This window comes from Branchiostoma belcheri, unplaced genomic scaffold, assembly GCF_001625305.1.
Source record: "Branchiostoma belcheri isolate BF01 breed outbred unplaced genomic scaffold, Haploidv18h27 scaffold229, whole genome shotgun sequence".
NCBI lineage: Eukaryota > Metazoa > Chordata > Leptocardii > Amphioxiformes > Branchiostomatidae > Branchiostoma > Branchiostoma belcheri.
Genome location: NW_017803813.1, coordinates 174,446 through 191,507, shown reverse-complemented (window position 1 = coordinate 191,507; position 17,062 = coordinate 174,446). Strand labels below are relative to the sequence as shown.

General features: G+C 42.1%; 1 protein-coding gene across 5 annotated transcripts in view; it reads right to left on the bottom strand.

The window, feature by feature from the left end:
- Positions 1-17,062, bottom strand: part of LOC109470527 (glycine receptor subunit alphaZ1-like) — a 34,557-nt gene that overhangs the window by 12,163 nt on the left and 5,332 nt on the right. For 4 of the 5 annotated variants that reach the window (XM_019769490.1, XM_019769491.1, XM_019769493.1 and 1 more), the window contains exons 2-4: positions 16,837-16,922; positions 7,865-7,932; positions 1,264-1,484 (exon numbers count right to left, since the gene is read on the bottom strand). In XM_019769490.1, the coding sequence (XP_019625049.1) occupies positions 1,264-1,484; positions 7,865-7,932; positions 16,837-16,922 (375 nt within the window). Of the gene's footprint in view, positions 1-1,263; positions 1,485-7,864; positions 7,933-16,836; positions 16,923-16,999; positions 17,057-17,062 lie in introns of those variants that run through there. The other variant, XM_019769494.1, reaches the window with a different exon arrangement.

Sequence of the window (17,062 nt, the reverse complement as noted above, 5' to 3'; positions counted from 1 at the left end):
GAGAGAGAGAGATAGAGGTAGATATATGTATAGATATATATAGATATATAGATAGATATAGATATAGATAGATAGATATAGATATAGATATATATATATATCGTGAAATTACTGTAGGTTCATCTAATTAACATTTACAGATTTGTTCCAATTGTAATGCGTTAATGATATTTTACATTATTCTAAGCAGGAGTCCTATATGTACTATGTATACTGAACCAGACAAATACCGTAACATAGTCTCCTCCGTGACATCCAGGCTCATTTGCAATGGTAATTACAGTAAATAACGTGAAATTCCTGTATGTTCATCTTATAACATTTACAGATTTGTTCCAGTTCTAGTGTGCTCAGATATGTGAAATCATCATCAGCAGGAGTCTAATATGTACTCTAAATTTAACCAATCATCTTGATTTTAGTGTAATGTGTGTAATGTCTGCATAATTCAGACTCAATAAGTATGCTAAGTGGCGTTTCTAATAAAGATTTCATGACGATCGTCTCTAAAACGCCGTATAATATAGCTTAGCTTGCATCACAAATCACCCAACTGTCAGATCTCGGCAAATCGTACTGGTGAAAGGAACAACGAGAACGAATCAATCTTCATATCTTTATCCACGTTTTGGTGATTTATACATTAATTCCAGTGCGATATTTCATGGTGTCAACCGAGCTCAAATATCGCTCTCAACCATTGTAACATATAGAAGGACAGGAGGTTCGCCGTGGGTTTTGATGTTCTCAACGAAAAATACACCTGCAGTACCATTAAAACCGCCAGGGGGCCTAGAACGCGATGTAAGCATCGATACGCAACGCTCATCAACATGCAAAAAAACACTGATATTTATAGAAATACTGAAGACTGATCATAGACTTTTAGATGTTATAACCTGTAAGTGAGACATGTTCACAACGAAACATCCGAACACCTGCAGTACCAAAAGAAACGCTAGGGCGCCATATCACATGATAAAGATTACTGAGATGCTTTGACTGACCGTGGAGGATGCAACGGAATAAATATACCTGCAGTACACAAAAACCGCTAGGGGGCCAAGAGAACTTCTGAGTAGTGGTGTCTGCCTACCTTAGACAGTAGAGGATTTTGTAATGCGTTAATGATATTTTACGTTAAGCAGGAGTCCTATATGTACTCTATATTGAACCAGACAAATATCGTAACAAATATGCAAACACCTGCAGTACAAAAAAACGCTAGGGGGCCAAGAGAAATTTCAAGTAGTGTCCGCCTACCTTAGACTGTAGAGGATGTCCCCTGTCGGCGAAACGCGAAAGAGTCTGTTCTTGGTGGTGACTTGATGGAACTGTGCTCCCTTCTCGTTCGCGAAGAACAAGTCAGGCATCCAGATTCTGTTGAGGATGCTTGGGTCGATGCTCAGGCTTTCGTTGTACTCCTTAAACTGAAGCCTTGGATCATTCCACCTCTGGCGGAGAAAGATGTTCACTTTGTAATCCTGCGGGAGAATAAAATTCCTGCTGTAAGGATTTTAGACACTGAACAGGACTATTTGAGAGGGGTGAAAGAAGCCATATACATCAGGACCATCACCCTACATTGAACCGCGACGGGGCCGACATCGTATACCAGATACCTTTGACCCAGTGTTGACGTCACACTTCAAAGAAGCCATGTGACAACCCTGACTGGGTCAGTCTACTGAGGAAGACCAGAGTGACTGGTCGAAAGCTCTAGGTGAGAGAACTTGTTTTTGGTGTTGGACCAAAAGCTTTAACTTTAAACATGTAACTACCAACACAGATGAACTTTCATGATAAAATTCCTGCTGGTTACTTTGCTATGATATACAGAAGCCACCGGCTCCTGAGAGAGTATAACTACTTGTTATCAACAAAATGTACTGGAAAAAACATACCGCGTTGCAGCCTACCAATATGATGATGACATGATGACATTCATTCAATATTGTATTGTGTATATTCATTTCCCGAGACATCAAACATTTCAGACAAAAATGAAAGTAATAAAAGAAGGAAGTGGAAGAGTCGTTCCGCATTAGACAGTCAATCATGTAGTTATGGTAAACCAGAAAATGATTTAAAACTCCTGTTTTATAGTCTAGTATTCAGTCTTGAAGTCATGCCGATGAGACGAATGGTAATACTCTTCGCAGGTTGAGATGGATTTGTCCATTGGAAGTTAATCATAGATACGGGTAAGGAGTCACGAGTGTCTAACGTTAAACTAAACCCGGTTATTTTTAACATCAAATACAAGCGGTAAACTTCCACAGGCAGGGTGGAAATCAGCGGGGATGAAACACCGGCACGTAACGTACTGATTACAAAGTTAGTCCGCTACAAACATCGATACAGAGAACAGGATTTATAAGTGTTAATAATGGGCGGCCGCGATGCGTGGAGGCGGAGAACTAAAGAGAGACGCAGGTACACTTCAGGACACATGGAGACAGATGACTCCGGGAAAATTGGAAAACCTGTTACTTAGTCCTCTCGGACCGTGCCTGCGTGAGCCGAATTTTCACTTAGTGTTTAGTCGACAAATTACATTGTTGGAACGTAGCGAATGGTGCACACTTTTTTTCACAATGCCCTTATCCAATCGGTCCTTATTTAGGTGGTATTTAAGGGGCAAACAACGCGAATTTTCACTAAGTGTTTAGTCGACAAATTACATTGTTGTTGGAACGTAGCAAATGGTGCTCACTTTTTCACAATGCCCTTATCTAATCGGTCCTTATTTAGGTGGTATTTAAGGGGCAAACAACGCGAATTTTCACTAAGTGTTTAGTCGACAAATTACATTGTTGGAGCGTAGCGAATGGTGCACACTTTTTTTCACAATGCCCTTATCTAATCGGTCCTTATTTAGGTGGTATTTAAGGTGCAAATAACGCGACGACGTTTTTTTTCTAAAGGCTTTTGGATAGGAGAGAAATACTCGCAAATGGGGTAGGCATTAGCCTCCATAGCATGCCAAAAGCTGGGGGTTTTGGGGGTCTTCGTGGTCTTTGGGAGCTTGTATGTGCTATTTTCTGATTGCATATAGACAACATAGCCGGCCTGGATGAATTACCCCCTTTTTTAGAACTGGGCTAATCAGAAAACAGCCGAAGACCACCAAACCCCCAGTTCTATAAGCCTGCTGTGGAGGCTAGGTAGGCATACCCCTTCGCTGTTTGTCTATCGTCCTCTGTATTACTTAGGGGATGAATGAATTGCTCTTATCTAAATAGGAAGTTGTTTCTCTCAGATTTATTGAGAGGTATTTTGGCAGCGCAGATGTTGCAGGCCAGGTGGTCGGTATTGGCAGCAGGTGGGGGGAAACACGGAACTCAAAAGCCCGTGAAATGGAGGAGAAGTCGCGGGGAGATTTTTAACGCTTTACCGTAGGGACGATGGATGCATTTTTCACTGCCAATCGTGATAACTTATCATGTTGTCAGACTAAGCCTTAGACTTATAAACCAGATGCAAACTATGATATAAATATGTTTGTTTTTTCATCATAATGACTACTTAATGTTGTAATTTGTCGACTGCTTTAATGAAAAGTATCTGTTCGATGGATTTAGTCGTTAAATCATCTGATGAAGAAATTGATATTAAATAACGCGGTTATATTGTGGAACCGGAGAATCTTACTCATAAATTCATGTTTATAGTTTTTTTTATTGCAAAATGGTAAAATCGATGACATATTCTGGTTTTTACGCGTTGTTTTAGGTTCAATTTATCGCTTTATGTGGCGGTGTTTTTACGGCTCACGGATGGAAGAATATGATTCAGCTTTGTCTCCGAGGCGTCATAAAATGTACGCCAATGGATCAAGGCTGAATGCCAAATAATACGATCTCATCGACTTGCATGAACAGCCCATTGGAGCAAGTTTAGTGCGTTACCAGCGGCATTTAGCTCACAAAGAAGTGTTTTATTATACTTCTGGTTTTCTGGGTACTAGTACTTTGGAAGATCTATGGGAGTTACCAGAACACACTAAGATGCGGTCTGTATGTTGAGACATCTTAGAATGAATATCCCATTTTGCAAGTTAAATGCGTCACCAGCGTCCTTTAGTTCACAATAAAGTGTTTGATTGTACCTCCGGTCATCCGGAGTGTTTTGGGGGTTACCAGATGCCGTCTGTACGTTCCGGCATCTCCGATCCCCCTACCTGACCCTCTGCCCGAAGTACAGGCTGCCTATATTCCTTGTTATCCCGCTCTGTCACAGTCTAGCTCGTCTCAATTTAGCTTTGCGCATCCATCAGGACTCAAACGGCGCGGAACGGCGGGACCAGATGCTGCCTGCGAGCTTCAGGATGCTGCAGGTCCTGATCACATCAGCACATCGCGATATCTCACCACATCCATCTGTCTTTAATATTCAAACAGCTAGAAGGGAGGATAGTTCTTATCTACAGTGCATCGTTCCGTATTGCACAATTATGATAAGTATATTGCCTAAAGACAGTGCAGTGAATATGATATCAGTTATGAGGCAATCTCTTTAAGGTGAAAATATATCTGGAATCGACGATTTTCAATTTTATCCGTTTGAAAATTCATGCAAACAGCTACAAGGGAGGATAGTTCTTACCTACAGTGCAGTGTTTCGTATTGCACAATTATGATAAGAATATCGCCTAAAGACAGTGCATCTATAGCAAACATGGTATTAGTTATGAAGGCAACCTCTGCAAGGCTTACGTATTATGGAATCGGCGATTTTCACATCTATCCGTTTTAAGATTCATGCAAACAGCTACAAGGAAGGATATAGTTCTTACCTACAGTTCAGCGTTCCGTATTGCACAATTATGATAAGTATATCGCCTAAAGACAGTGCAGCTATAGTGAACATGGTATTAGTTATGAAGGCAATATCTGCAAGGTGTAAAGATGTTTGGAATCGGTGATTTTCGTAATTCAATTTCATTCGTTTTAAGATTCATGCAAATAGATACACGGGAAAAAAGTTCGTACCTACAGTTCAACGCACCGTACTGCACAATTATGATAAGAATCTCTGGAAGGTGTAGTGATACAATCAGCGATTTTAACATTTATCCGTTTTAGGATTGCTAGAAGAAACAGTGTAACTTATCTACAGAGAATTACAAACTCTTAATTGCGACATAACTTTGAGACAATTAGCATGCAAAGACTGTTTTAATATCCTAAACAGTCTTGAACGCATTCTAACTAAGTATAGCGAACACGCTATTAGTTATGAAGACCATTATTCGAGTGTTTTATGACTGTCTAATCGTTTGATGAGACACAGTTGTAAACTTCTCTTCCCACCTTCGCTACTGGCAGATCGATGCGTGGTTATTTACACATGGATAGAGCGCAGTCAGCGGAAAACTTTTATTGATGACATTTGGGAAAAACAATTACGATGACTGCATGCAAGGAACCGTTTTAATTGACTTTTGGATTCCCCTGCGGGTGGAGAATTTTATTCTTTCGTAATTTTCCCTCAGCAGCGGCTCTATGAAAAACGATAATGTCTCCAGCGATTCTTCTCAAATCATAAAACAGAATGGCAAAACGCGGTTAATATTCGCGGTGTCCCCGCGGCTGAATAGCAGCTTTCACTGCAACATATCATTCATGATTATGTCCCTCTGTGAAGGAATAGCATAGCTTTCACCTAGAAATAATAGGAGCTGAGGAGGGCAGGGTACCGGTGAACACTAACTAATGCAGACATTGGCTGAATAGCAGCTTTCACTGCATATCAATGATATGCATCATTCATGATTATGTCCCTTTGTGACGAAATATCCAGGCTTGCACCTAACACTAGCAGGAGGGCAAGGTACGTCTGAACACTGATTGATACAGACATTGGCTAAAAGTAGGGGGTGAAGGCTTTTCACAACAATATCCGCAGCGCCCGCAAATAGGATCATATACCATTGTGAAGAAATATCCTTGCTTTCACCTAAAAATAACAAGAGGGCAGGCTACGTCTGAACGCTAATTAATGCAGTATATAGTAGAGGAGATTCATTCCTCAAGCTTACCGACATCTTGCACACGCAGTCGTCCCTCAGTAAGACACCTGGAGCCGCATAGTTCCTGTTTCCTTCTATTCAGCCTGTCACACGACCGGTTTCGCCTGTGTGGCTTCTTTAAGTGTACAGAGGCTAAATGACACAAGTGCAAGTTCTCACTTATATACCTTATATTATATACTGAGGGACGACTGCGTGTGCAAGATGTCGGTTAGCTTGAGGAATGAATCCCCTCTACTATATGCTATCTATGATATGATAGTGTGACAGGCTGAATAAAAGTTCTAAACGGGAACTATGTGGCTCCAGATGTCTTACTGAAGGACGATTGCGTGTGCAAAATGTCGGTTAGCTTGAGGAATGAATCCCCTCTACTACATGTAACGTTATATACTATATACTATATATTATATGATAGTGTGACAGGCTGAATAAAAGGTCTAAACAGGAACTATGTGGCTCCAGGTGTCTTAATTACTGAGGGACGACTGCGTGTGCAAAATGTCGGTTAGCTTGAGGAATGAATCCCCTCTACTATATACTATATATATTACATGTATGATAGTGTGACAGGCTGAATAAAAGTTCGAGACAGGAACTATGCGGCTCCAGTTGTCTTATTGAGGGACGACTACGTGTGCGAGATGTCGGTTAGCTGAGGAATGAATCCCTTCTACTATATACTGATTAGTGCAGACATTGGCTGAAAGTAGGTGGCGACGGGCCTTTCACAACAATATCCGCAGCACGCCTAAATAGGTCAGCCCGGCAATTAACGCGTTCCGTGAGCACTAATCACACTTTCCCCCCGTAATGAACACCTTAACGCCGCACCTGCAGACGGCTGATTGCACATTGACCCTTCACCCCAATCTCGGCAGGAACAATGCCGAGGCATCCGTTATGTTGTTAAGGAACGTCGTTAGCAACAAAACGCGATTCTATGCAATCCGCTGCCGACCTCCTGTGGATGTTTTTTTTTCAAAGATCTGATTAAAATGATCGACTGTTCCACTAAACTGCTCAAGTTCTGAATAGGATGATGGTATGACTTCCGGTACGAACTACAAAATGATAATATATCTTGATTAACAGAGAAATTGTGGAAAATCTGTGCCCATGCAGCTTCATAGGCCGACTCATAAAGTTTTTGTTCTAGCGTAGTGTGCCGACATGCTATATAGGTGACATCAGTGTTCTAGTCATCCTGAATTTTTTCTGTCATCTCAATTTTGTTTGACGCAACATCACAATCCAAGGGGGTCCAGGGGCATCTTCCTTTGGGTAAAGTTTAAAATCTTGATCTTCTGTAACTCTACTGCATTTTGAGGTGCAAATTTTGCTGTTAGACTTAACTATGTGTAATGACATCGTGTTCCATATCATTTGACACTTATTTATGTATGGAAGATGGCGGAGTAGGCAAACTTCCTGTCCGTCTTGAGCAGAATAATTCCGTAAAATGGCGGACAGACCGGCGCTGGCTAGAACACCGTGTGACGTATTAAATGTACGAATGATTGACAGGTGTCAAACATCCAATCGTGAAACGTCCGGGTTTCGCGCAGGTGTAGTACGTTCTGCTGACGTGCTATGTGACGTACTAAATGTATTATTATTGACAGGGATTAATCGTGCATTTTGTATGTATATTTATATGTATGGATAGATTAATGATCGACAGATGTCAGTTCTTACCATGGTACTAAATGTATAAATGATTGACAGATGTCAGTTCTTACCATGGTACTAAATGTATAAATGATTGACAGGTGTCAGTTCTTACCATGGTACTAAATGTATAAATGATTGACAGATTTCAGTTCTTACCATGGTGGAGGCTTGAATGGAGCCGAAGCTGTTGATGAAAACATCCAGCGTCACGTTAACGGACGGTCCTGGAAGCCGACAAACAGTCATTGGCATAAACAGGCAAAACGACAGTAGACTAAATTGCCTTCCCACATACGGGATGGACGCTAAACATCAAGATAAGCGATACTCAAGGAAAATAAAACCAAAATACTGAAAGAAATAAACAGGCAAATTGACAGTGGATAGAAAATACACCCCAGACACATAGATGTAGGCTATACATCAAGATAAACGATACTCATGGACAAATTAAAACAAAAAGTACTGAAAAAAATACAAAGATTCCTTCCGGACGTTTCGAGTGATGTCCGTTAGAATCACCGGAAAGTTCCACATGTTTAAAAGCTTCAACGCGAGGTTGATAAGAAAGCAGTGCGACTTTTAACATGCAGACAACTTAAACCGTACTTAATACCGTAGTACAACGTCCTGAGTAATGCAAAAATTGCACAAGTCCTTTGGCATTTCCCTTAAAGTTTTTGTATAGAAAGTTGCCATTTATTTCCGTGAAGGGTTATTTTGGCGCTAAGCTGACGGATCCGAAATGTTAGACCGAGCTCCCTATATGTGCAGGTTGGTAACCTCGCTCCGTATGTAGAATGTGCATTTGGCGAGGCACCCCGTTCAATACTTTGGCATAAGCGGGGAACATCACAGTCTTACACGGTTACTTTCCACTGCAATTAAACAGTACATGGTCCACAGAATACGCCACAGCTCCGGTTCATACTTTAATCATTGCAAATAGGCTCATGCCTCATAAATAAACCATTACTACATAGAGACCTTTCATGACAACTCCCTTTTTCTTTGTGATGATAGAAGGGTGCTGCAATGTTGGTATCAATTTAGTTTACGTTAATGACATAGAAAGACTCGAAAATCGTTACAAACTAGAAAGGCCAATATTTGCTTTGGAGCAAATACAGCGATGGGTTCACCACATTTTACGACATGGCAGGGAAAGAATGGGAAACACAAGGGAAAACAATGATTTACATTGATATAACTATAATATGAAGTAAAATACAACTAAAACAACAGTTGGATAGCTATTCCCTACTTTATTGGTTAGGATTTTTAATTGCATAATGCAAACTGTTGATTTTCAAAATAAAAAAAAACGTCCATGCCCGGCATTCCAATGCTGGAGCAGGAAAGCTTGAAATACCTACCAAAACACTTGAATACAGACATACTGTCAGTATGGAAATGCTTCTGTGCAGGTGTTAATCAAGTTAAATCCCAACAGCCAATCAGCAAGAAGTATAGAGGAAAGCTGCATGCCTATTGGTTGATGCCCTGCATTCCATTGTGATGACTCATGCCCAAACGTGGTAAACAAGGCAGACTAACACAGTAATACATTTGCTATAACACAGCCAAAAAACTCAAATAAAACCATTCTAAAAGCCTGTATCACAATAATTTAAAAAACGCCTAGGGGTATTTGCCCACTGTACCTCCATACCAAATTTCAGGACCTTAGGCCCTAAAATGAAGAAGCTGAATCCATTTAAAGATATGGCAGGAGGAGGAGGAGAAGGAGGAGGAGAAGAAACATCAGAAAAAGCAATATGGTTTCACCACACCACGAACCCATAATAATGTAGTGTCAACAGCTGGATTAAGATAGAGAAAATCTCCGATATTTAACGGATCTGAACGCTACAGCTCATGCAATACTCCTTAGTTAAGTGTAATTATTGTCGGCATAATTCCATCACATGCTGATTATCGTGTCTCCCCTGCAGTGATTCCGGATTTGAAACGAATGGAAGGCGACAACTTCAAGGCTAACGGTGCACACCCCAGTTCTTCCGCGACCGGGGTCCACGATAGTCCGTTGAAAAAAAGTGACGAAGGGGTTTTGAGGGCCCAAGTTTGATGTGACATTTCTCATAAACTGGCACGAAGTATCATTAAACATTAACATGGCTGAAGAGTGTAAGAAATGGTGATTTTGGGGTGAAAAATCTTTTGGCTCCGAACCTTACTTCCGGGTATCCTTGCGCGCCAAGTGTAATCCGCCCGTTTGACCTAGATTTCGCTCTGCGCCTTCCTAGTAGCGGATTTGCAACCCCTCGCGCCGTGGACGATTAAAAAAATTACAGTACTAGAATTTTCTTTATAATTTACTCGGGTATAGTCAAGGCTTGGGTCTTTCTGCCAGCATCAGTCATTTTTGCCGGAAAATTTTTTTCTATGGGATTATACTACGCGAAAATTCGCAATTTTGGGCATTAATTTTGGAGTGAAAAAAATGTTTTTTCCGTTGATTTTACCAAAATTAAAAAGGTTGAAGAAACCAAACTCAGCTGGTCTTGTAGCTGAAGAGATATCCTTTCGTCCCATATACAGTTATTCTCCTTCCGAATTATTCCACGCCAGAAACGGTCGCTAGATTTGAGGGTGTGCAGCTTCGAATAGAGACGCCAAATAAACTGGGGTGTGCCCCCCTAAGAGCGATGAGCATCAGACTGACGAACGTCCTCCGGGGCAGGTGCGTAATTATGAGCTGGGCTGAGAGATGCTAACTCATAGTTTGTGGATGAAAACAGGATTTCGGCAACTATGAATCTTACTGCAGAAGTAATTGCACGCGAAATGCCGAAACAAAAGGATTGGTTCCACATTTTACAACATCATGGAATCTTCAATGTCTTACAAAAAGAGACATGTGCTCCAGGAACTTTTGGACAATGGAACAAACTGTTGACATAGAATGTTAAAACATTTGGTATATTCTGAAGCAAAGTTGAGCTGTAATACATTGGGGACAATTGGGTAAAATTTACAAACAGATCCCAGATACGATGCCATTGTTTATATGGTCATGATTTGGACTCGGTTTTTATTGTATCTATAATGTCGTAATCTCAAGAATTATGCTGTAGACGTGTAGATTGAAGGGATTACTGTTCCAGATTAGGATAAGCCATCGGACGATACAAGTCGTATGTAAGGTAATGTGATACGTCTTGTCGCCACTGCTAGCGTCCGTGCGTGCGTGCGTGCGTAGTCTAGTGGTTAGCGATCCTGCCTCTGGACTAAGAGGTTGGGAGTTTGAATCCCGGCTGTTGTCGCTCACCCGACATGCACGCTACTGTTTAGGGTCGCAGTCCTTAGGACTGGACGTTAAGCCGTGGTCCTCTATTCATTGTGCTTGCCGAAAAGAGCTAGGTGGATTTTTCCGGTACAATGAACCTGTAAATACTGTACATAGCTTCTGTCTTCTCTGTCAGGACCAGTGGGAGATTAGCTCTTCAGTGAGCTAAACTGGTTCAAGATCACTTTCACTTTCTTTCACTTTCCGTTGAACCGTCATGGACCAAAACAGACAGACTTTGTTGCTGACACCTACTGAAAAAGTTTTTTTTGTCTGCTACCGTTAGAAATGTGAATTCCACCGGCACTAAGTGAACCATCGATCCGGTATTGCAGGCTGATTGTGTCCCGTGAGACGGGCCGTCTGGGGTCGATGAGTCTTGTCCAGTAATCGCCTGTCAGCACAATTTAGCCTACTGGTCAGCACTGTAACTAGGTCAGCAACATTAGACAGGCTTACTTTGGCTGGGGAAAATTATGAGGTGCGAGACTTACTTATTGAATGATTTTTTTCTGCTCTTGTCTTGTGGTAATTGTTGCGTTGTTTGTATACGTGTGCCCATGGTCATACTGAAAAGCAGTACCTAATTACTGAGAGTGATACCCTGGTAAAAGAACACAAAAATAGATAAATAAATCTAACCGTGCGAAAGTAAAGTCATTTTTGTTATACCAGAAACTATCATGCTTCCTTAATGTTGGCCAATTCTGAATCACAGTCCTTTTTCCCTTGACCGTTTAAATACATGTATGATTGTGTAATAAATCTAAAATAAAATAAAAAGAAGTGCGGAAAAATAAAACTAGGTGATTGATTCACCAGATTCCTGCAGTTTGGCTACACGTCAAACTCCTGCATCTCTAACTGGCTCTGGAACCGTGATTTGGATGCTTCAAGCACTGGACGTTACGCCACCATGTACTCAAACTTACGCTAAAATTGCACGTATAGCTGCAGTGGCCTTTGGGCGGCCGTAAACGGCTGTCTCTGCAATGTAACGACCGAGGATTTGATCCGATGACTATCGGTGCTGGAGCTTGGACATTCCATCAAAGCACACAGGATATAACACGGAGGCCATTAAGTATCCGGCAGATTGACGGTTCAGAATTCCCCCATCCACCTGGTCTGTGATTTACCTACATAGTAACGGTAAAACATGCGCGGCCCTTGGGTCATTCTGTGGCCCATTTACCAAGTGTAATTCCTCGTGATGTTGCAAACAATGGATTCTCTGACAGCCTATATTATCCACTTTTGGTAAAGTTAAGAGACCCGGAGTTTTATTCCAGAGCCTCTAATTGGAAGGAAAAGTTTACGGTTCCAGAACGAATTCCGTCACCGATGATAAAGGCAGAGTTGAGAAGGAATCAGTGCGACTTTGGAATGTCTTCACCAACTCAACGAGTTAGGCAGAATGACCCAACCTGTACTGATGTAACATCTCTATGCCACGTTATTATGTATAATCTTAATCTCCAAGAAATGTCGTCGAAATGTATGCTCAAGTTGTCTTGATTGAGATAATTTGGAGAGTGGAAACCTCTTAAGTTCAAATTTCCGCACCTGATGGAGAACGGGCTTTGCTAAATCTGGTGAGGAATGCGTTCATTTGTTACACGTGACAGCGCGCATTTACCGCAGCCGATTTCAGAATGATGCTCTACTCTCCCTACTCTCGGTGCAGCTGTGTATGATGCACTATCAGTTAAAGCGCAGTTACGCCGAATAACGGGAGATAATTGCCTGTTACGCTAGAGCTAGTTTCGGAGTAATCGCAGAAGACCGTCCCTTCCTCGCATTGCCGGCACTCTGCGAAGAGCATCGGTTTTATCGGCTGGCATTTCCACGCATGTAGGAGAATTTGCGGTAATTTCCGGTCCGATGTAAGGAACTGATTTTCTATAAACCTTCCCCCTGAAGTGTTTGACTCTCGTATTTCAAACGACCAAGACCATGAAACCGTCCGTGTAGGTCGAATGTTGAAAGTTAACGTGCAATCTCGCTGTCTGTAACTAAAGACCATGTCCAGAGCCAACGCATATGGTAGAAAAATGTGAATCCAATGTCTCAAAAGGAAAAGGGTGCTAAATATTCAACCGGAGGTTCACACTGCCATTCAATTCCAATTTCCATGTCACTGTCAAACCATCTGCCTACCGTTTGTGCCTGCGGCGTTGTTTTTACATACGTGACAAACCCCGTCGTCGCTGATTCCTATTCATACCCAGTACTGCGCAGTAACGTCAGTGACGAATTCCGAAGCCCGTACGGAAAGGACAGTCTACTCCACCCCTCTAGGCCTCCGGCATAAAATGCTTTCTGCAATTTTACTACTTGATTTGGAAGCATCGAGGATTTGGCGGGATCACTGAGTTGGAAGTGCCATTTCTTTTCGTCTGGTAATGTGTGCAGGAGGGTGAACCCGATCTTATCTTTGGGCAAGAAGGTATTTCAGAGGCTCCTTAGAAAGCTGACAAATGGCATGGGAAATGGAAATGATGATCCAGAGAATAACGTAAAGGTGGTTCAAGCTGATCCAACACCTAACTGTTTTTACTGACGTTTTACTGGTGGTTATTAATAGATATGCTCCTTGTAAATGGATTGTCAGTACTTCATGGCATTTGCTTGAGATTATTAATAAGGGGTTGTCACAGTTATAATACATGTATGTTTCACGGGCAGCGTATTACCAGTTCTGCTCAAACGAAGGGACCACTTGAAGGTCTTAAAATGAAGGCTCAAGCCTTCTTACTACGTCTGCTATTGTAAATGGTTCTGTCCTTGGTACTGAAATGTTACCAATCCCTGTTAGCTACGCTAAGGCGTCTCCTTATCTTCTCGGTGTTTAATATACGATAACCTCCACGAAAATTTATTGATTTTCAGCGTCAAACCTGCGACGACAAGACGTCCCTTAATGGCTTAAACGGCATTTACCTAAAGGGTATCATTTCCATGATCGGAGGAACGGCGTTGGGACCAGAAGACCGCATATTTCTTGGCTCTCTCAGAATGTCTAATATGCAGCACAGTAATGAAAACATGCACCACCATATCCTTGCTCTATAATCGCCATTTTTGTAATACCTAAAAAGCTACAATCTCCATGATTGGAAGAACGGCGTTGAGCTAGAAGACCGCATATTTCTTGGCTCGCTCAGAATGTGGAAAATGCAGTACAGTAATAACAAAATGCACCACGATCACCATTTACCTAAGAGCTACCATCTCCATGATTGAGAGAACGACGTTGCATATTTTCTGGCTGATTCAGAACGTGGAAAATATGAAGTGATCAAAACATACACCGCGATATCCTAGGTCCACAATCATCATTTACCTAAGAGCTACCATTTCCATGATCGGAAAAACGACGTTGATGTTTCTAGAAGAGTGTATATTTTCTGGCTGATGCAAAACGTGAAAAATATGACAAAGTAACCAAAATATATATCGCAATACTTTAGCTTTATCACCATCTATTGAAAAGCTACCTTTTTCATGATTGGAAGAACGACGTGGAGTCTATATAATAATTTCTGGTTGGTGCAGAATGTGAACAATACAACACAGTAATCAAAACATACACCGTGATATATATCTGACGGGAATCGGCTGATCAAATCCCCTCGCATCAGCGCGAACGGGACAGACGCACGGCCGTACGAATGAGTTAATCAAGCCGTGAGATGGTGTAGGGCCCCGGGGGAGTTCCCTCAGTCTCCCCACAGCCCACACCTTTGACTCCCCCCGCGCGGCTAGCTCGGTCACGCGCCGGCGGCCGCGGATCGTGATTGAATATCTCGCTGCTGCTGCGGCCGAGCGCAATTAATCTACAACCCCCATTGTCTAATGTAACGGTTCATACGGTTTATATGGATTGACGGCGCGCCTTCTGTTCCATGCAGAATGGCAGAAATTTGAATGTTCTGCTCTTCCTGACAACTTGATACCAGTCTTAGACCAACAGGTTAATTAGATTCTAATTAATGAAACTCTATATAGTCTCTCTCTATTCTAGCTTGAGCTGTCGCAGTGGTGTGACTTTCCTATCCTCAGTGTCCGCCATGTTGTGGTTGGTAACAGTCAGCTCTATCGATCCGTACAGATCCCGCTGTGGTATCGATCTTTTTACTGTTCCGTACCGTGAGGAACTCTTTTTCATAACTCGGGAATCTAACTGGGGAATATCCCGGTGAATACTGATTTGGCTAACTGGTCATATTCGTGGATAAGTGAAATCCCTGCGGATTTGGGCGGATTTGGAATAACATCCATCTCGTTATCCCATCCCTGTCAGGCCGCCACCAGGCCGCTGATATCAATTTAATTCCGCAACTCTACAAGACGACCGTCCCCGTGGTAATAGCACATTCAGGCCATGCCTCAGTGACCTTTTTTTTTATTCCGAGATTCTGGAAAAGGAAATGCTCGTAATATCTGAGGGTTTATCGATTTCTTCTTACGTCGCTCATCTTTTTGTGGTGCGATGACTAATATTATATCATGTCTGCAGTCACCGGGGATTTGGGTATGCGGAATTAAAGGGGACGCGGTCTGCAGTAAGTATTGGAAACGGAGTAATCCGAGTTGTCCTCACAAATTACTGATCCCTCAGCCTGCAGTGCGACACGATAGACCGGGTTATCGCACACTGGGCGTGGAGGGTGACACCCCGTATACGCCACATGTAATCCTGAGACCTATGATTATAGTTATCTGTATATATAGGTTTGTTGCGTGCTGCCCTCAACATCCCCTGGAAAGAGCATCCCACAAAGGAAATGCTCTATGAGGACCCCCCCCCCCATATCACAAGTCATCCGTGAGGCTCCCACAATGCGATTTGGACTTAACACATTTGATAGATAAACATAAAGGCATTTAAAGACGACGATATGCAAGTCTACACGGTTTCAAGGATGGTCCGAGTGAGTGTTGTTCCAATTGTACGGCAAATATGCATTTTACTATTTTGATCATTTACTTATAATTGAAGGTACTAATCATCCGTAAAATTTTATTCACGTCACTTTGCAATAAACTTTCATTATTACAACGTTAACGTTAAATAAAGAGGTTCTACAAATTTAGCGTATGGTACGAATTGATGCTTTATTTTGTTTCGCCAAAGGCATTGTGGGCAAAGACCTACGTCACGAAATAGATTGTCGAGGTCAGAAAGGCCTAAATTTGGATTTTCTTACGTCACTACTGCGCGAAAGAAAAAAACAGAGCATTTCAACACTGCCAGCCGAAGAGGACCTTCTTGGCTTACTACAATCATAGTCGTTCAATTTACAGCACAGACGAAAAAGCACGACGCGCGCAAAAGCAGTTTTCACAGTGAACGATACCACTGAACATCAATAACAATGTAAACACTGGCTAATCAAAACACGGACGCCTGATCACGAGGAGTATACACAATGCGGCTACAGGACATTTCCACACGATTGTAGACGCAGAATACAGTGGATGTTGATGATACACAACAAGGAGACGAGTGTTGCTTTACGCACTGTGAATCTGCATGTTTTTTATACACACATGACACCAACGTACGAGTGTTGGTTCAGGCACTGCGAAACTGCATGTTTTATACACACATGACACCAACGTACGAGTGTTGGTTCACGCTCTGCGAATCTGCATGATTTTATACACACATGACACCAACGTACGAGTGTTGGTTCACGCACTGCGAATCTGCATGTTTTTATACACACATGACACCAACGTACGAGTACACCACCAGCGCCAGTACAACACCAAACGACAACCACACGGCATAGCACAGACACGGTCTTACCTTTGAAGTTTGGCCGTATCCTAGGATCATAATTGTCTTTAGAGAGTAACTTGTCCAATAACGCGGTCGGAGACGTGGCTGTCGATCTGAAGCAAGGAAACAAACGGAAATAGACCCTAATATTTGATTGATAAGTGCATAGCAGCGGTAGAAGATCCCTTACCATTAAAGTTTAGGCCGTATCCTAGCATCATAACCAGATAACAAAAGGACTGTCCAGCAGTTC